Raw genomic sequence first — 22,436 nt, forward strand, 5'->3', positions numbered from 1 at the left:
TTTTAATAATTTAGATGAGGAGAAAAATATGGCGGGGACAAATATTTTGACAGGTATGGGGACGGGACGGATATGTACATCTCCATATTCAATCAATATAGAGATTTTCCGTCAAAACAAGGACATATTCAGACAATATTCATGGAAGCGTGTTTATTTGTCTAGCAAGGAGTATAATCGTATTTAAATCTAAAATAAAATGAATAGGTAGTAAGAAAATTTTAATGGAAAAGATTTAGAACACCTATTACATATTCGTAACAATGCTAAAATACACACAAGTTTTAGATTAATTACACGTACATCTTTTTGCACGAATTAATTAATCAACTCAATAAAATAATTATAAATTGCACGAAAAATTAATTAATTAATGACATTTAAATTTACACTTAATTTGAATTGTTGGAAATAGATGATTCCTCACTTTTGTTCACTCATTTAATATAAATTCATTTAATTAAGAACAATCTAATTCCGTAAATAAAGATGTTTCATTACAACTTTTTTGCATATCTTCAGAAATTGAAATGAAAATAAAAAAATGTTTACTTAAACTAAGCATACTTATAAAATCTATTTATAACTTTATAAAATTGTATATTTTTAAAATAGACAATATATTAACATTATTTGATGACTTTTACTATATTTTATCTGATAATGCTTCCATTATTTGCTTGGGCTCAACTTCAAATTGTTACTCGATGACAATGTTCTTCTTCAATTGATAACACTGTATTTTAGTCTTGATTTCTAAACATTAATTGGTAATTTTGTGCCTTAGATTATTTCATTGATAGTAACAGAAGTTATAAATATTCATATTTTTGACATGTAAAAATAGAAATGCTTGATATTTTTGATTTAGTTCAATTATAATTTATGAAAATTAGTGAGAAATAAAAGTTACAGATTAATGATAAAAAAACAAAATAGAACAGGAAAGGAAAGAGCAATCCAATCTTGATTATTTCTAGAGCAGGCAAATAACACAAATTTTGAATTTAACTTCTAAACAAGAGTGATTATTCCAGATTAAAAATAGCACAAACCAAACCTCAAAATATAAATAATAAGTTACAAAAAGTAATTGCCATTTAGACTAAATTAAGCTTTTAATATACATAAATAAATAAAGCTAAAAAAAACATTAAACTCTTGATTAAACTTTGCACCTGGTGGCTCGGTGTTCACACCCTTCATATACCTCTAAACCAGGTTGATCCAACTGAGAATCTTCAAAGCATGCGCAACGCTTGCTCATCTTCCCTGTCAAAGCAATCTCTATTGGTCTCTGTACCAATCTAGGGTAACCAACATCACACCATACCTAACCAAAATAAGCAAATCTGTGTCATAATAACTTGTAAACAATCTGCATTAATGTGACCTTGGTGATGAAGGGTTAATCACAAAACATGATTGCAGACTATTTAAGTGGCAACAAATTTGTCTGTCTAATGCATGGCAAAGTCAGTTATCCATACAAGTTTTGGTCTCTTTGTATATAAACTTTTCCTCAAATTAATATTAACTTATGTACCTCAACTTTTTGAAGAAATTAAATGAAAAGATCTAGTTAGCATAAATGTTGAATATACAAATTAGTTTTAGGTATTGTGAGAAGCTCAGTTCATTTTGCACATGTTTCGATAAACTTTTCTATAGATATTGGTAGGAAAAGAGAATAAAACAAGAAATAAATTTTTTGAGAAGTTTAAACATAAGTTAATAATCAAATTTGGAGAAACTAATAAAGAGAGTTTCCACAAATTAGGCTATGCATAGACAAACATTAATTTGTAGAGAAACATGCAGCAAGTAAGGACACATTTTTTGAATTTTAATATTCAACAAATTTCACCAAGCTAAACTTTGGCCAAGTGCTTCCTTGGTCTTATTCTTACCAATTTAACATTTCACATACTACATTTTTAATTAATAGGACATTTGAGTTTATTCTTGCATAATCAAAGCTAATCAAATTTATCAATTCCATGTAATTTATGCATAAAATTTTCCTGTATTCCATGAAGCTTATTGTCATATTCATTTGTTTGCCATTTAATTTTAAGTTGCTAATTCAAGTAGTTTGGATGTGTGAAACCCCTTTTTATTTGAATTCTGTTTTAAGAGAGGGTTTGGGCCTGGCCTCTTAGAGGGCCCAGAGTCAGCCCATTATAGGGACTCCCAAGACCCCCTCACAGCCCCTTACTCCTCATTTTGCTTCATTTTACAGAAAACAGATCCCTCCCCTTCCTCAAACCCTTGAGCAGCAGCTCTGCTAGAGCACAAATTTTTGCCTCAAGCTAGCGAATTTTCTTGGTTCGGAGGTGCCTGAACTCGTATCTCCAAGTAAGTAGACCCCAACCTTCTTATTCCAGTTGTCTTGTTGTGGCTCTACCTAGGATTTGTCCTAATAACCCTCTTGTGTTTTCATGTGCCAATATTTTCAGCTCCTTAATCTGTTTCTGGAGCTGTGGTGCTCTCCTTGGGGTCCTGTTTCGTTTGGCTAAGCTTGAGTAAGGTAAGGGAAGCTAGGGTTTCACTTTTTTTTAAGTTGTTTTGCTTGTTCCTGGTTCGTTTGGCTAAGTTTGATTAGTGTTTTGTGGAATATGAGTCAAGATCGGGAAAAACGTTAATTTTTGGTGTATTTCCAAGTTAAGGGTTCAAATATTCATGAAACTGTGATATTTGACATTATTTTTTGAATTCTGGAAGCATCAAGTGGTCGATGGGCGAGTGATTGGTCGCTGGGCGACTGTGTCTTTTTCTGAAATAGTTTTAGTAAAATTAACTTTCCCGACTCATTAGCCGTTGGATTGAGCTCAAATTTTGACATTTGGTTCATAACATGCTATTTTATGGTTTGACCGGTTGGATCGTCGATTAGATGTCTGTAGCTTAAGAAATGTGTCACGCATTACTGCAGTGATTTTGGTTTTGTGATAATAAATTTACTTAGGAATTTTGGTTGTGTGTTGTGCTTGATTGTATGGAATTATAGGTACTTAAATGTTGACACTCATTTATTTGGGATGAATACTATTTTGTGATATATGTATGTCATGGTATGCATTTATAAAGTATGAGATTAAACGAAATCTTGTTATGTTAAGTATGAAATGGAAAACATGACTTGTTTGATTGGTGGTGGTTTGGCATGAGAATTGAATACTTGATATGGCATTTGGATTTTGTTGGTAAGAGAGTTTCAAGGGAAACTCTTAGTGATGGTGGTTAGTGTATACCTTGATATAAGAGATGTCTAGATAAAGGAATGTATCCTGAACTCTAAAAATTATTCACACTAGTAGAATAATTTATGTAGTGAGAGTGGCAGGAGGTCCTAGTCTTGGGACATATTGGGCCCAAGACATCAGAGGATTAACCCTGTGTGGTTGGGTGATAACCTCTTGCATCTAGACTCTGCAGAATTTAGAAGTCAGCATAGGTGCATACTTCCTTTAGAATTCTATATCAAAAATATGATCCGGATATTGAGTCATAGAGTCTTGAAATTGTTTGCTTTCACATGATTTGGGTGACTACTTCTTTGTCTGTGCATAATATGATCTGACTATTGATTTGCTCTATTAAAACAATTTTTGCTCTAGCTTACTCTTTCTCTTGGTGTGTGTTTCTTTGCTTGGTTTTTTTTTTTGCAATGATCACCAATACTATTGGTGTGAGCAGATGTGGAAACCCCTGGAAGTTCTTAGGGTGGTGACGATGTTGCTGGGTAGAGGGGTTCCCATGGTCTGGGTTGTGACTCGCAGTTGAGCCCTTTTGAAGAACTCTTGTGTTAAATTTTAAAATCCTTGCTCTATGAGCAATCTTGTAAAACAATAGTACTCTTGTGTCCTATTTTTAACTGGCGTGCCTAAACTTTCTCCTCAGTATGTTTTTGGATAATTGTACCAATGAATCCTCCATACTTTATGTCTGATGCTCTGTTTCATATGATGTTTAATTTCAGTAAATTTATTCTATTTAAAAGGGATGTCACAGGATGTAAAAAATCAGCAACACAGAGTAACTGGACAATCCAAGAAATGAAAACATAGTAAGAAAACTATGATTCATCAGCAATAAGTTCATATATGACTTTTGTAATTGTTATAAGAAAAAAAATATAGAAAGAGTGATTACAAATAATGACAATAGTGTATACCTCACCACCATTGTCTTGACTCCATCTCGAATTGCACGATGGTTGTTTAGCCTCTTCAATTTTCTGCTTTTCTAGAAGTTGTGCACCTCTGGCAGCCTTGGCTTCCACCCCTTTCAAATATTTAGTAGGATTCCCTTGGCTGTCATAGTATCGGCCAACTAGCTTGCCAACATACCTATAAAAGTAAGGATGGAAAAAAAATATGTTAAGCACTAAAGGAATATGATGTGTGATACAAACCAGAAGATGCATACTTCCAGTTCTGTGTCATGTTTCTGATGTAAGTCCCTGTAAGAGAATCAGAGTAAATGAAAAAAATACAGTGAAGCCACCCAAACACCACGTTGTGTGAAGTGGAAAACAGCACTAGAGAAAAAAGAGAGGGATCCCATACACACAATCCTATCTCAGAAAAAAAGTTGAGGGCAGAGTCCCTGAAATATGCCTGCAATTTGATTAGGTGCGTTCAGAGAAAGGTGATAAATTCAACGTGTGTGAATTACAAGCAACAAAGATTGTGCAGAACACGGAGTAGATATAAATCTTCATACAAATCAACAACATGAAAAAAGTATGCATTGTTGAAGATCCTTGACAAGGGTGTCAGCGAGAGACAAATGTTCGTCTAAGTCAGGAGGGCACAATGAACTTTGCCCCAGTAGTTAGCTATTCAGCAATAAAGTTGTTAAGAGCCAATGACACCAATGTGGGTTATTGAACACATACTATGCTGAGTATCACTCTTATAGAGTTCTAGGACTTGCTCCCAGATAGACAAACAAGTATTGTGAGCATGCAAAATCTGCTTTACTGGAGGTTTGGATGAGGTGCAAGAGGTTTAGTAAGAGAGGAAATAAAGGATGGAGCAGACGTAGTTTGATTGGATAGAAGAGAGACAAAGTGACCAAAAGGAGGAAATAGGGAGTTGGCTACATAATTCAATATGGAGTCTAATTTTTTTATAAATCTTTTTATGTAATAATAATAATAATAAATAAATAAATTATTATTACAATAAAAACATTTTCTCATTATTTCTCTTCAGCCAAACAACTTCCATTTCTGCTCTATTTCTCACATATTTATCTATCTTTTCTCTCTATATCATTCTTCCCTACCAAACAAGTATAGGGTAAGGATTAAGAGTGGATTTGATAACACAACAAACTAACAAAGCAGAGCATAAATCTTAATCCACTTCAAATGGTCAACCTCAGCCACAAGAGTCAAAGTTAGAGCCATCCGACTTTGTCAGCATTAAAAGAGGCAGTAGCATATACACCAGGCTCAGCCTAGGGAGATTAATGGGATACCAGAGGTGGTGGTGACTGCGGCCACAGGTTAGGGCAAAGATGGTATGGGATGCATTACGATAATTATATTAGAGACAGTTATAGTATCTCTATATACACAACAAGTTCTAACGAAAGGCACCAAAGGTCTGAATAAATTACGTATTTCTACAAAGTGTTTTCCACCCTTTTGGCAATTCCTTTACACAGAATCATAAGAATTGTTATACTGTTAACAGACCCTCAATCCCTAACTCTTGTATCTTGTTTTTCACCCAAACAAATAGTTCCACTGAAAATTGCAGCATTCTCAGTGCATACTGTTAACTGAACACACAAATTAGCACAAAGGATACTTCAAGAAACTAGTATGTGACAGACAAGTGACCTGATATGTAATCCCACAGATTTAGAGGAATCTTTGGACAGTCAAACAAATTTATCAAGAAGTTGTTAATAATTTAATAGAAGTAGGCTAGACCCAAATAAGAATAACAAGTGTTACCGAAAAGAACCCTCAATCCCTAACCCTTGTATCAGTGGGGACTCAAACAGGGACAAGAAAAAAAAGAGAAGATAGTGAGTGAAAGTGTGATTTCAGAAGACAGGAGAGATGTGTATTTATAGGAAAGGGAATCTTGACCTACACGGTCACAAACGTCGCACTAGATTGCACAATGCATGGATGAACATTACATAACGTTCACATGCATACAACGTTAATATTGAACAAGCGATGACCTAATGTTACCATCTTAACATCCGGGAGATGACACATGGAGAGCATGGGTCCCACAAACCAAGGGCCCAACATCTGGATAGCCATAAATCTATATTGGATAAGGTTTTAAGGATTTATATTAATCAAAGACATAAAATAAATAAACCAAATGGTGAAAAGGACCTAGACATCCTTATCGCACATGGGAAAATCGACAAGAGTTTGAACTGAAATGTGCATAAAAAAGTCCATATAAGGGCTAAAACTTCATGCATGGAAGGCCCATAACCCTTGCTACCCACTTTAAAGATATATGGAGAGTCTTTGTATATAAACTCTTGGAAAGAGAGGAAACTACGCAACGTGGAACTTGGTGCCTTTTGGAAAACTCAAAACATAACAACCCTTCTTCTAAAAAGACCACAAGCTTTACGCCCAAATATGCTTATTCTGATAATAATTTATGTTAGTTAATTATAACAAAAAATCAACTACACATCAATTGATCTATTGAAATAATCTAATTTTTGTATCTGTCTCCAACACACCCTTAATCCTTCCTAAAGAAGATGCTCATTCATTGAGTTCCAACATGTGCACCAACATAAAGCATAAATAGCACAAAGTCACAAAATTTTGCTTCTTTAGTTCCACAAGCTAGCATAACTGATCATCAAAAACTAACCTACAACACACCCAACACTCTAGATGCTAAACAATGAATTACATAAAGAAATAGCGATAAAACAATGCAAAAACAAATTCAGAACATACACTACCGGTTAGTGGTTTGTATAAAATCATTCTTACGAATGTCATTAAAACCTACACGAAATGAAAAGTTATGTCAATGTTCTCTAAGTCCAAAACACATTGTGTTAGAAGTGGACTTTAAGCCTAACTCAACCCCACAAAACCAGCTTGTAAGGTGAGGTTTGTACCACTTATACCAATATCACGTGGAACAGAATGCCCAAGAAAGTTCGCTAGGATAAACTCTAACTTGGCTCTGATACCATGTTAGAAGTGGGCTTTAAGCCTAACTCAACCCCACAAAATCGGCTTGTAAGATGAGGTTTGCACCCACTTATATATTGTGAAATTGCCTTATCTCTAGTCGATGTGGGACTTCCAACACATTGTATGACCAAAAGTTTAGGATCTAAAGTAGTCAATCATTTTCCAATGAAAAACATCAATTTGACAAAATATAGGTGCATAATGGATGCATTCCAAATTATTCATGACTTTAACCATCTACTTAAAAGTTAAGGATAATGATATTTTAACCTATCTTTTTTTACCCACTTTTAACCTACTACTTCAATCATCATTAGATCATTTATTTTGATTCTTTTTAGTGATGTGATGATCTAATGATGATTGAAGTGGTGGGTTAAAAGTGAGTAAAAAAAATATAGGTTAAAGTATCATTATCCAAAAGTTAACTAAAGCAAAATAACATATTTCAGAAAATATGACTTACTTATAAGATTTATGGTAGAAATCCCTCCATTCTACAATACTCTTCACCTGCATGAACAATTTAATTTACGCTTGTAAAAAAAAACGTTACATCAATATATTGGATAATCAAATGTATGCAATTTCACAAAATATAGAAGAAGAAGCTATAAATTCAAGGTGCAGACAAGAAGAGCAAATCAATTTGTAAGGCCAAGCTTCTTATGAAATCTTGATGAAAACAAATTAAGAACTGAACAAATCATATTGATTACAACCTCAATGCTAGATAGACCACGCAGTGAGTCAGTGAGACCATCTCCTACATGAGAAAAAGAAAAATTAAATATGAAAGAGTTAAGAGGCATGCTAGAATGATTAAAGAGTGTTCTTTCTTCTTTTTTTTCTTTCTACAAACAGAATTATAGAAAAATATTATTTTTGCTAACATCTTCTCTTCTATTTTTCTTCCTGTCAAATTTTAAAGCATTACATGTACTTAATTATCTAACACCGCTCTTTGTCATCAATAAAAATTCTCTTTACTGTCAAAAACAGGAGTATTTGATCAATTTTGTGGTGAATAGTATAGATGACCTCTAAGGTTGGCAAAATACAATACAAATATGATACAAACATACATAAAGGATGATCATGTGGCATGATTTCAAGAACGGTGAAGAGGAGCAAGTCCACAATCAAATAAAAAACAAAAGAGAACTCTGAAATTCAAGAATGGCCATATTCTTCAAGCACATATATTTTATCCATTAAATATATAGTATATTTATTCTAATATCAAACTATTCAACTGCAATTTAAATCAATAAGAACATGAGAAGGGATAAGGTGGCTTAGTGGTAAAGTGGAAGGGATGGAAGGGAGAGATTGTGGGTTCAACTCCCCCCACTAACATTTGGAAGATATAAGGTGGTTTGATGAGTTTGGAAGAGATGAGAGGATGAAAGGGGTTGTGGGTTTAACTCCTCCCACTGACATTTGGAAGATATAAGGTGGTTTGATGGGTTTGGAAGAGAAGAGAGGATGAAAGGGGTTGTGGGTTTAACTCCTACCATTAACAAAATACTAACAACTAACATGAACATGAGACTCCCATTAACAAAATACTAACATGAACATCAGACAAGGCTTTCAAAATATAAACCAAATGAAACATATATATTGAGCATCTTAACAAATTCTCTCATTCCTCAATAAAGAAAAAACAGTTCTCACTGGTCGTGGTTGACAGTCCCTAATTCTGGATTATTCCCTTTCATTAAGAAACATCAATCAGAACAACTAACACAACTCATTTACCTGTGAAATTTCCAGACACAAATGCACGAGAAGCATCCCTGAATTCATGCCAAAAAGGGAAAGAAAAAGAAAGGAAGGAACAAATTGCGGTCAGTAAGTGTTGAAAAGTAAATCTTTCACACACACAACAACAACAAAAATTTTGGACGAGAAAAGGATTCAAAGAACATACCTTCCAGCAAAATGATTGTAGCCCCCTCCTGACCCATAATAAGATTTTCCCTTGGTTACATCAAAAACAGATCTATAAAAAAAAATAATAAAAGGTATTAATATATCAGCCCCTAATATTCTTAAGAAACATCACAATTTCAAATTATCTCATTCAATGAATTGAGAGAGAGAATACCCAAGAATTCCCAGGAGGATTGGCAACCCCTCGTCAGATCCATTGAACAATGCAAGCTCTTCGCCACTGAACAATCTCTACGAAACAACGCAGAGTCAAAATCGTTGACTTCATCATCCATACATACACGAATAAAAATTAATTAAAATTGAAAAAATAAAGATAGGGTCTTCTATGACCTAATTGAACAAACGATACACAAAAATAAAAACCCAGAACCTAAACTTTTAAGGTTAACAGAAATAACCTCAGTAGTGTCGAATTTGGTGTAAAACCTGAGAAGGAAAGCGAGGACAACGACCAAAACAGTGATACCCGAAAGAGGAGAGGTTGCTAATGCCTTCAACGACATATTCAGTTCAGTCTCAGAAACAGAGTCATAGTCTTCTTAAACAATAAAGAAGACAAGAGTCTGTGAGAGTAGAAATTATGTGAGGAATTTTATACCTTTTTTTTCTGATGTTACAACCAGATCGAATTACAACAAAAAGATGTACAGGAAAAATAAATTAAAAATTACAAGTCAAAATATAAGCGTGTGTTCACATTTTTTTTTTTTAATTTTCATACAAATTTCAAATTTTAGTGAAGATTAATAAAAAATATATAACTAATTTTTAAAATAGTTGTTATATATAAAATTAAAAAAATAAAATATATAAAATAAATATTTAAAATAAATATTAAAGATAAAAGATATTTTTAGAATATTGATTAAATAAACTATTTATAAAATAATTAATTTTTAAAATAACAATTAAAGGTAAAACTAGAATAATGAAATGTGGACACAAAAAGATGATATATCTTTTTATATATTGTTATAGATATTGTGTTGTGTTGGTTTTTGTGATTAAATTAAATATAATATTTAGCTTTATAGTAAACATTTGGTTAAGTCCGCATTTTGATCTTGAGATCTTAACGTAGACTTAATTGCGATGCAGACTTATCAAAATTTAAGAGTCATAATACAATACGGAATGTTACAATTGATATCATTACAGATTATGAAATATTATGAGTGTTGAGAATTTATTGGGATAGTGAGAATAGGAGAGATATAAGATATATGTTACAAGTGTGTATATATATTGTGCTGCACCTAGGCAGACTAATAAAACCGCACGGCCAAGTCTGCCTACACATAACCAAGCAAATGAAACTAAGTTAGTAACCGGACAAACGAAACCACATAGCGGCCTAGGCCGCTTACTTTAGAAAACAGGACAACATTTGTTGACCACTCTAGACTTAAAATATTACAAACAAGGTCCCTATTACCAACAAACATTAACTAAGGGTCTGGGCTAGGCCCAGCCCATCTAGGACCCAAGCAATGGCCCAACCCACAAGAAGAGCAAACATAATTAATAACTCTATAAATACGCGTGGACCCCAGCAATTAAAGGTACGCTTTCATTAATCCCTTAATCAAGAGATTTGACTTTCTGAGAATCTTTTCGCTGACTTGATCGTCCGAGCCCTCTCAACAAGTAACCCCTCAAGGGTCCAAACTGTGTACATCGACAGATGGCATACGCAAATTGAGGAGGAGCCAACTCGAGAGATTAAGGATTGATGTAAGGTGATATTTGTGTCCTTAACATCTCTTATTTGTTTCCGCGGGAACAATTAGCGCCCACCGTGGGGCACGAAGCAATATCTTACTAAGCGATCCACATACTGTCGAGAATGGTTTCTACTCGTTGTAGAGTTGGAGTCATGAAGCAACCTAAGACGGGCCCTATTGCGCCTGCTAACATCACCCCGGACTTGGCCGCCATCCTTGAAGACCAAGCCAAGATGCAACAAGAACTCGCTGACCTTAGAAAGCGTAATGCTGACGAGCGTTGAGGCAAGAAAACTCGAGGTTGAGAAGAAAGATCGAGGCCGACCCTACCCAGAAAGGGAAGGCCAAGGAATCATCAGAAGCCCCCAGGTCCCTGGCTTACCAACCTAGTGAGGAAGAAAGCGAGTACAACCCCACCCGACACACCTTCACCACCACTCAACAAACACCCGTCATCTCTACCCACCACACAAACATTCATCCCACCATCCCCAAGCACCCCACAACACCCACCCTTGCTACCACCCTCCCCACCACCAATATCCCACCTCATCACTTCACCACTACCTTTCCTACCCTCATCCACCATCCCATTCCACCACACTCGTTACCATTCCAACCACCCAAATGTCTTCATCCTTTCATTGACACCATCACCAACACACCTCTCCCCGTCCAGTGGGAACCCTTCACACTAGACCACTATACGGGAGAAACAGACCCTGACGAACACCTCAAAATATACATAACCTACGTCGCCCTCTATAATCCCACAATGTCGTCTTCTGTAAAGCTTTTCCCACCACCCTCAAAGGTCCTGCCCTTGAATGGTTCACTACCCTTCCCTCATACTCCATCGACTATTTCGACACCCTCTCCCACATGTTTACCACCCACTTCGCTGGAAGCCGCCCACATCAAACCACAAACCTATCCTTTCTTAACGTCAAACAAGAACAAGACGAGACGTTGCGTGCTTTCATTGACCGCTTCAACAAAACTGCCCTCCGCACACCTAACCTCAATCAAGAAATGATTCTGCAGTGTATGGCTCTCACCCTTAAACCAGGATCGTTCGCTAACAACGTCTATCTCCACCCCTCGCCTCCATGCACGAACTCAAGCTCCGTGTCGCGGATTACATCCGCATGGAAGAAATGCATAACCTCCACACCAAGTTCTACAATGATTACACCCCCTCGACCACCAGCCGCGATAAATAACCACCACGACCTGACTTTAGGCCCAGAAAGCCTAAACAACCACGTTTCACCAGATATGGGCCGCTAAGTGTCCCCAGATCTCGGCTTCTCGACGAAGCCCTCAATGTCGATCTCATCCTACCACCTCGCAAAACATCCAACCCCCCCAATCTAGACATGACCAAGTACTGCTGCTATCATAGAAACAACAGCCACACTACAGACGAATGCAAGGCGCTCCAAGACAAAATCGAAGAATTGGTTTGCGCTGGCCACTTCCGCCACTTTGTCTACAGAAACGTACCCCGACATCCATCACGATCTAACAACCGACATCCCCATTGCAATACTCGCCACGATCACCGCACCAATCAACCAACTCGCCAAGAACCATAAACTGCCCTCACTGACATCAACCCGGCTGATCCTCCACTACACGACAAAATCAACACCATCTCTGGAGGCTTTTCCGGTGGCGGCTTCACCTCATCAGCCAGGAAGAAACACCTCTGTCATCTCCAATTTATCAATCACATAACTCATTCTCACCATAGATGTCGTATGCCTCCCATCACCTTTACTAACGACGATTTCCACGGCGTCGACCACCAGTAGGACGATCCCATGGTCATCACGGTCGAACTCGAGAACTACGCGGTCAAGAAGGTGCTTATCGACCAAGGCAGTTCAGTTGACATCCTCTACTGGACAACCTACCAGAAACTCCAACTTTCACCCATTGCCATGGTCCCCTATTATGAACCTATCTGTGGATTCTCCGGAGAGAAGGTTTCCACCCGTGGATATATAGACCTACACACTTGTTTTTTGGGAAGGAACTCAAACCAAAACAATCCTCATTTGTTTCCTTGTCGTAGACACACCCACCTCATACAATGTCCTCCTTGGTCGACCATCCCTCAACATTTTAGGCACCGTCGTCTCCACACCCCACCTAGCCATTAAATTCCCTTCCCCATCAGGTGACATCCTTACCATTCACAAAGACAAACGACTCGCATGAGAGTGCTCTATGGCTAGCCTACGCCCTCAATTACCAATCCTACAAACCTACAACATTAAACGCCCACTCGGATCTAGCATAGTTTATCTAGCGATGACCTAGACCTCAGAGTAGGACGCAACGCACAAATCAAACCAGTTGGCAACACTATAAGCTTGGAGCTCCCTAATGGTCGTACTCTCAAATTAGGTACCGGTCTCCAATAAGAACAACGTGATATCTTGACACCCACCCTTATCGCCAACACCGAGCTCTTCGCCTGGTCAGCCGCATACTTACTTAGTGTCGACCCTCAAATCGTATGCCACAAGCTCTCCATCTACAAAGAAGCCATATACGTCTCCCAAAAGAAGCGTAAGCTTGGAGAAGAACGCCAACTGGCAACAAAAGTAGAAGCCGAAAAGTTACTTAATGTTGGCTTCATCGAGGAAGCCCACTACACCACCTAGCTAACTAACGTAGTTCTGGTCAAAAAAGCAAATGGAAAATGGCGAGAATATGCGTTGACTATACGAACCTCAATAAGGCCTACCCTAGAGATGCCTATCCCTTACCCAACATTAACTAGCTAGTTGACGGTGCTGCCGGCAACAAAGTCCTCAGCTTCTTAGATGCATACTTCGGGTACAACCAGATTCCAATGGCCATAACCAATATGAACAAGACCGCTTTCATCACTGACGATGCCAATTATTTTTACAAGGTCATGCCTTTCGGCCTAAAAAACGCAGGAGCAACTTACCAAAGATTGATGGACAAAGTATTCAGCCACCTAATGGGCAAGTGTGTCGAAGTGTACGTCGACGACATGGTTGTCAAATCACCAAGCCACCAACAGCATGCACAAGACCTGTCCACAGTATTCTCTGCCCTACGACAATACAACCTCAAACTCAACCCTGAAAAATGTGTCTTTGGCGTCGATCGTGGCAAATTCTTAGGCTTCATGCTAACACAGCGCGACATCGAAGCAAACCCTGAAAAATGCACTACTATCATCGAAATGTGAAGCCCCAACAATATCAAAGAAGTCTAGCGCCTGATAGGCCGCTTAACCGCCATCTCGAGATTCCTACCAAAACTAGCCGAACAAACCCAACCCATCATCCAACTACTCAAAAAATCCGCGAAGTTCTCTTGGAACGACGAATGCGAACAAGTTTTCCAAAACCTCAAAACCACCCTCACATCCCCACCTATCCTCCACAAGCTGGATATCCACTAACCATTCCTCCTCTACATCACCGCAATAGATCACACTGTAAGCGCTGTTCTGGTCCAAGAAATCACTAGCGTCCAACATCCCGTATACTTCGTTAGTCGCACTTTGCAAGATCCAGAGACCAGATGCCAAACGGTGGAAAAGCTAGCATTGTCCTTAGTACATGCAACAAGACGCCTACACTCTTACTTCCAAAACCATAACATCATTGTTAAGACCGACTACCCCATCCAAAAAATACTCCAAAAGCATGACCTTGTTGGCCAGATGTCGTCATGGGCCGTGGAACTCTCTGAATTCAACATTCGTTATGAACCACACAGCCCCATCAAAGCCCAGTGCCTGCTCGACTTTGTCAACGACCATCAACACACCCTTGAGGAAGACCAATGGACACTTTATGTAGACGGTTCCTCGAATCCAAAGGACGCAGGCGCCGACATCATCTTAGAAGGCCCCAACGATATCCTCATTGAAAAATCCCTACACTTTGCCTTTAAAACTTCCAATAATCAAGTCGAATACGAAGTCATCCTAGTCGGCTTATCTCTCGCACGCGAAGTCAGCGTCAAAACACTCATATGCAAGACCGATTCCAAGCTCATTATGGGTCATCTCAACGATGAATTCCAAATCAAAGATGCCATTCTCCTGCAATACTATCATTTGGTCCGTAATGTCATCCAATATGCTTTTGACCGTGTATGCGTCCAGCACATCCCAAGAAGTGAAAATTTCAGAGCCGACATCCTATCTAAACTAGCAAGCACTAAGTTAAAGAGCAGGCATAGATCCCTCCTACAATAGACATTATCCCCACCCTTACCACAAATAAGTGGCCTAAAACGCATACTACAACTATTAAAACGATTCATGCGATTCATACGCAAACCCACCCTATTTTTCACATGGTCACTTATCAAATAGAGCAATCACAATACCACAACATTTACATTTCATCATACCCGCACCATCATCATTCATGTAAATGCACTCCTACAATATAAACTATCGACATCAAGATGACAACAAATATATCGCGAACATTAGCTATATTAACAAGGAAATGTAACAGTGTACGACATATAAACGTATGTGTAGCAAAGTAAAGCAATGTACAAATTATTACAGACTTAGGATTCAAATCGAATAGGAAATATAAAACCCTAACCTAGTATGCCTTTTCATCAACAGCTGCCACGGCCTCTTCACCATTGATATCTTCCTCAACCATCACCTTCCCCACCTCCTCCTCTAGGTTGCTCTCCACCTCACTTATAAGATGATCGTCAACTACATCCTTGTTCACATCAAACCTAGCATCCGACACATCAACGTCTTTACAAAAGAAGGCCGCTTGCCGCAAACCCTTATGGAAACCGTTAATATGCTCTTGAATTATGCAGCCCTTAAGGTCCTCCAGCTCAGTCTCTATGCCTTCATGCTTTTCCTTCAACTCGTCATAGTCGGCTTCCAACTCAGCAACCCTTCCCTTCAACTTCCTCTCCGACTCCAGACACCAGACTTTCCAGGTACCCAGTCTCTTCTTCTCTTCCAGCCATTCCTCTCTTTCTTTTTCCCATGCCGCTTTCTCCTCGACATGTTTGTCTACTTCACCTTGCAACTCCTCTATCTTCGCCCGATTCCCCTCCTTCAACTCTCTCTGAAACAAACTCCCAACCCTGCGTCCCAAGATCAAGGCTTTGCTATTAAACTCTAGCATAGCCTTGATCATGGCGTTTGTTTCCATATTATCAATCGAATTAACCAGAGTCTCCGACAAATTAATGTTTATATCTTGTCATACAAGCGTCTCCGACAACTCTATAAGTCTAGCTTCCGGCTTCTTAGCACCACTAGAAGATCCCGACCACAGCAAGGCGGCCCTCACCTTCTTAACATCTTTCCCTCCACCATGTTTGGCGGGCAGCTCCGCCTTTCTTTTTGATCCCCCGTGCACGTGCACCTCAACTAAGGACTCTTGTAAGTTGGGAACTTTAGTGCTCCCAACAGCCTTGGCCTTCGCTACTTTCTCCTTCCTCAGAGCTTGAAAAAGGTTCAAGTTCTTCCCAACCTGTGCCATGTTCCCTATAGTAACCACATCAAACACCGATTAGTTAACTTAAACACACCATAACACTTAAAATTACAAAAAGATACCTTCTATATTAACAATCAAATGAATCGAATTATAAACCCTAATTAAGCCCTTAGTGGGTAGCCTATCATTAAACTTCATCAGTGTCTCCACCACCTCCTTATCCGCCAATGACAATCTCTCCATCTTCATGTCCTTATACTGCCAAGGGTTGTCGGTCAAACTAAAAAGGAACTTAGTGCTCCCGTCATCATTATAGAAGTACGATCTCCTTGGCTCCTTCACTACTACCTTGAAGAACCCATCTTTAAAATGTTTAAATGATTGAGTGAACGCTTCCAGCCTACTTATACTCGGTTGACTTATCAATGATAACCATGTTGTCGGATGTTTGAGTCTCATATCATAGAAATACAAAAATGACAGCGGGGATGGTTGCAGATATAACGAGCGACAAAGAACACGAAAAGCTTGCAAGTACACCCAACTCTTTGGATGCAGCTGAGTAGGGGCAACGTTTAACAGACGTAGCACCCCCATGGTGAAATCATCAAAAGGCAGCCTCACGTGCAACTGCGAAAAATGACACATGTACATGTAGAAGAAACCCTCGACCTCTCCCTCTTGGCCATGACAAACACAGTCGACGACACTTTGAATCACTACAAACTCTCAACAACAACTATATTTATAATCCACAATTTGAATCGCTACAACTTCTCCTGCCAAAAGTATCAGACACACGAAGCGTCACAATTGACATGAAACGTCACAACACTCAAAACGGCAGCGCAAACCCCTTGATTAGACCCCTGACATCTGCCACCCTTCCACTTACTATTACCATCTTAAAACTTCAGCCTTAACATTGTTCATCACACTTAAAGGCTGGAGAACTAGTGTACTGCACCTAGGCGTACTAATAAAACCGCACGACCAAGCCCGCCTACACATAACCAAGCAGATGAAACTAAGTCAGTAACTGGACAAATGAAAGCACATGGCGGCCTAGGTTGCTTACTTCAGAAAACAGGACGAGATCTGTTGACCACTCTAGACTTAAAATATTACAGACAAGGTCCCTGGTACCAACAAACATTAACTAAGGGCTTGGGCTAGGCCCAGGCCCATCTAGGACCCAAGCAATGGCCCAGCCCACATGAAGGGCAAACATAATTAATAACTCTATAAATACAAGTGGATCCAAGCAATTAAAGGTACACTTTCATTAATCCCATAATCAAGAGATTTGTGTTTCTAAGAATCTTTTCGTTGACTTGATCATCGGAGCCCTCTTCGCAGATAATCCCTCAAGGGTCTAAACTGTGTGCATTGACAGATGGCATACGCAAACCGAGGAGGAGCCAACTCGAGAGATTGATGATTGAGGTAAGGTGATATTTGTGTCTATAACATCTCTTATTTGTTTCCACATAAACACACACACGCATATATATATATATATATATATATATATATATAATATAACGAAATGTAGTAAAATATAAACTAAAATTACTTTACGTGATTTTTACTGAAAATAAAATCATAATATTATTGATTCGAAATTTTCTTTTTCAAATGCGAATTTAAGCAGAATGCGAATTTAAATGAATGCGGATTTGAGCGAATGTTTAGTATATATCTATCTATTTATTTTTATATACAGATATATCTACGGATTTTTTTTTATACTTTCGAAGTTTACTTTCTAAATAAATTATTTTTCAAATAATTATTTTATCATTTTAATTTTTTAAATAAGTATTTTTTTTCAAATTTATCGGAGATCTTGCATTCCACCTTGAAGGCTAGCCAACAGATTTAGAACAAATGTGAAAATGTTTAGTATATCTTGAACACTGAAATGAAAAATTAATTGCTGATAAAAAGAAAATTTTTAAATTAATACTTCATTGCAGTATAATCTCAAATGAAATTGAATTAAACAGAAATCCAAATTTAAATAAGGCACCACACAACAACAGTTTTTGTGTATAAGATAATAAATGAGATTATCTCCAAGGACAAATAGTTCACACAGTATAAAGTTGTGGTGTTAATCTTGGCTTTGCCACTGCCAGAAGTGGGTTAGCCAGGAGTAAATCATGGTGGCTCTCTGCAAGGTTGATGGGTGAGGCATTGGGCGGTGCAGTCCAAGTGAAGGAATGAAGCAACCTAGCAAACAGCATCACTGTCATTGTTGTTCCGAGCACGATTCCTGGACAACCACGTCTTCCTGTGCTGAAAGATACGAAATTCAAATCTGACTCTGTCAAGACCACATTGCCCTTAAGATGACGTTCTGGCTTAAACTTGAGAGCTTCGTCACCCCAAACTTTTGAGTTTCGTCCAAGTTCCTGTCTACTTAACAGCACATGGCTCCCATTCGGAATTACGTACTTTCCCACTACGGTGTCTTTCACGGAAACATGAGGAACATTGAAAGGTGCAACGGGATGAAGGCGAAAAGCTTCTCTTGCACATGCTTTAATGTAGTTTAGTTTTGGAATGTCTGATTCTTGGACCAATCTCTCCTTTCCAACTACCCTGTCCAATTCATCTGTGGCATGTTGAAGCAACTCAGGCTGGTTTATCATCTCTGCCAAACCCCACTCCACTGCATTTGATGGGTTATCCACCGCAGCCATCATCAATTCCTGCAGCACAAATTTCATTTTTTTTTATCAGTTATTATCTATGGAGTGATCAACATATACACATAAAAAGGATAAACATATATATTAGTCACTTACGTTGATTTGTGCCTTGATTTCTTGCGTAGTCAATACTGGGTTATTGTTGGCATCTCTGAGTGAGATGAGAATATCAAGAAAATCTTCTGTATGAATCTTGGACCCATCATTCCATTCTTTGATACGTTGGTCAATGATGGGATCGTGATACTTGTTCACAATTTGTATTGCCTTCTTCACCTTGTTGTCATGGCCGTCCAAGTCAAGTCCTCTCAGGCAAGGAACATAATCAGAAACACTAAAGTCATAAATGTACTTTAGCAATACAAAAATGGCTTCAAGGTGTTCCACTTCCTCACAACCAGGTCCTCCATCATTCTTACCCTCCCCAAAATACCTCATACCAAAGCTCAAATTCTTGATCACGTTGCAGCAATAGTGTTGCGTGACATCCCTCACATTCACAAGACCAACATCAGCGTTGACATTGTTTTTGCACATACTGTAGATGTAAAACACGAGGTTGTTGGCTTCTTCAAGCCTCTTGTGTTGAAGTTGGTGGTGAATGGTTGTGGACAACAGCTCATTGCCAACAATTCTTCTCATTTTCTTCCATTGTTCCCCTAGGGGCACAAGGGTTGTGGTGAGATATCCACGACTTATAAGAGAAGTGGTGATGCTTGTGGGTCTAGAAGCAAAAGTAGCATCTTGTTTCCTCAAGAATTCACGAGCAATGATCGGACAAGTTACGAGTATAACATGAACATTGCCCAGGCGAATGCAAGCAATCTCAGTTTTCATTTCCTTCATTAGGTTGTTTATCCACCTGAATGTAGGCCTATTTGCAAGCATTTCAGGAAGGTTACCGATGATAGGCCATGGTTTAGGACCAGGTGGTAAGGGTACTTCTTGGTTCTTGGGTTTCTTCAACAAGTGAGATTCAAGGCCTTTGAGAAAGGTTATGCAGAAAATTATTACAAGAATGATCAAAGATGACAACAAGGTTTGAAGATGAAGGTGAGACAATAAAAAGATAGAGGAGTGATCCATTGGAAACAGCAAGAACCTTTGCACTGTGTTCTACAGATCAAAGAAGATTTGGTTAGGTTTGTTTGCTCTGACATCAACACGACGCACCTGTTTATAAAGTCCTCTAACTCATTCAAAGTCAGTTTTATTCACATGTTTCATGTGGAAAAGTGTGCATGGCAGTATTTTCTTACTTTTAAAATTTAAAGATGAATAAATGGAATGCAAAAGTTATAAAACAAAACAGGAATATGTAAGGAAGTATGTTTTTAGGTGGCTTAAATATATTTTTTATTAAAATATTATAAAATATTGTTTTTCTGCTTTTAAATTAAATTATAAAATATTCGGTTCTTAATTTTTATGAAAATCATATAAAATATTATTTTTTAACAAATTAAATAGATAATTAAACTATAGTCTAATGTGAAATTATATATATATATATATATATATATATATATATATTATTATACTTTAGTTTATTATACAATATTATATGTGTCATTTATTGCAGATAACGTGACTTTTATAAAATATAATGATTAAATATTTTATAATTTAATTGAAAAATAAGATATAATATCTTATAATAGTGTTAACGATAACAGTATATTTAAACCTTGTTTCAAGTTCATTGTGGATGACTTATTAATGTGTGCAATAACAAAATCATGTTGATAGTTGATTATGTAACTTGTGGCATGCAGAGACTGAAGTCAGATGATAATGTGTAAAAGTAGGTATAGTAGGTATAAACTGCACAGTAGTGCTTTTGTCTTGTTCCATGTTATTGTACAAAATAATAGGCTCCCAGGAATGAATGATATTTAACCACAACTTTTATAAAATAAATAAACGTGTTTTTAGTTTTTATTTTAACTTGGATAGAAAATTATAATTCTGTATTAGTCTCAAATTTTAATATGGTTTCTTCTTAAATTTTAAAATTAAACAGATATAGTTAATCTATTTTAAATAGATATAGTTAATCTATCCAAATTATATGAGATTTTTTCAACGTATCTTAGGTTAGCCTATGAGTTGTTTACATAATTTAACAAGTTTTGGATAAAATGTAAGCAAAAATATCGTTCAACACATAAAAAAGAAAATTGATGTCATTGAGCTAAAAAGATTATAATCATTTATTTTTAATATTTGAAAATAAAAATGTATCAAAATTTAAGATAAAAACAAATTCTAATTTCGCGTGACTAAAAACATATTTAACTAAGAAAGAAATAAATATTATTTCAAAAAATACTTCAATATGATTTCGTAGATATTTTTAATAAATTAATAAAAATTATATATATATATATATATATATTAAATATGTTTTTAATCTCCTAAGTTTTAGTGAAAATTGGAATTGGTTATTCTTTGAAACTTTTATCCAATTTAGTTTCCTAACTTTAGAAATGTGTGGATTAAGTCCTTTTAATCGAATTTTATTAAATTTATTTGACATTTCAAATATGTTTCTCAACTAACATTGGAACAGAAATGCGTCAAATGGTGTAAAAAATACACATAGAATCATGAAACGTGTTTGAAACGTTAAATAAACTTAACAAAATTTGGTTAAAAGAACTAAATTCACACATTTCTAAAATTTGGGGACTAAATTAAATCAATATTTCAAAAATAGACTAATTTTAATTTTCTCAAGTTAAAGGACTAAAAATATATTTTCCCATATATATATATATATATATATATATATATATATATATATATATATATATATACATATATGTATACATACATATGTATGTATAGCCGGCCTAGCCAAAAACGACACCAGTTGTCATCCTTTACCGTCATAACTATATCGGCAAAGGCTGGGAGACTAGTGTACCACACCTAGCCGGCCTAGCCGAATAATAACCATAAAACCCGTCCGCGTAACCACCAAGGATGTAAATAATAACAATCACCATACACACGCTAAGGTGAATCAAGGTATCCGGCCTAAGCCGCTTAGGAACAACATCGATCGAACACACTAAAGCAACAATATTGGCCTAAGCCTCTAAAGAGTAACCGGCCTAGGCCGTTAACTCTAGGAAACTAAGCAAGGACTTGGCAAAATCAGAACATTTCTGTAATATTCATCAGGCCCATAATAATCGAACTAAGGGGCCTAGGCTAGGGCCCAGACCCACCTATAACCCAAACGAGGGCTCAGCCCATGACGTGGCCCGACATAATTAATAATCTATAAATATGCATGGACCCCACGAATTAAAGGTACACATTCATT

General features: G+C 37.1%; 2 protein-coding genes across 2 annotated transcripts; both read right to left on the reverse strand.

Moving 5' to 3' along the window:
- Positions 1-981: 981 nt before the first annotated feature.
- LOC114188705 (membrane-associated progesterone-binding protein 4) lies at positions 982-9,806 on the reverse strand. Its single transcript, XM_028077322.1, has 8 exons — positions 9,571-9,806; positions 9,324-9,400; positions 9,147-9,218; positions 8,975-9,012; positions 7,933-7,976; positions 7,677-7,723; positions 4,178-4,352; positions 982-1,333 (listed from the first exon to the last, which is right to left on the reverse strand). The coding sequence occupies exons 1-8, from the start codon at positions 9,673-9,675 to the stop codon at positions 1,166-1,168; spliced, it is 726 nt and encodes a 241-aa protein (XP_027933123.1). The 5' UTR covers positions 9,676-9,806; the 3' UTR covers positions 982-1,165.
- An 8,672-nt stretch (positions 9,807-18,478) lies between these two features.
- On the reverse strand, positions 18,479-20,188 carry LOC114188286 (isoleucine N-monooxygenase 1-like). The gene is made up of 2 exons (XM_028076888.1): positions 19,199-20,188; positions 18,479-19,102 (listed from the first exon to the last, which is right to left on the reverse strand). Exons 1-2 carry the CDS (start codon positions 20,186-20,188, stop codon positions 18,479-18,481), a joined length of 1,614 nt encoding a protein of 537 aa, XP_027932689.1.
- Positions 20,189-22,436: the final 2,248 nt, after the last annotated feature.

The sequence above is a fragment of the Vigna unguiculata genome, chromosome 6 (assembly GCF_004118075.2).
Source record: "Vigna unguiculata cultivar IT97K-499-35 chromosome 6, ASM411807v1, whole genome shotgun sequence".
Taxonomy (NCBI): domain Eukaryota; kingdom Viridiplantae; phylum Streptophyta; class Magnoliopsida; order Fabales; family Fabaceae; genus Vigna; species Vigna unguiculata.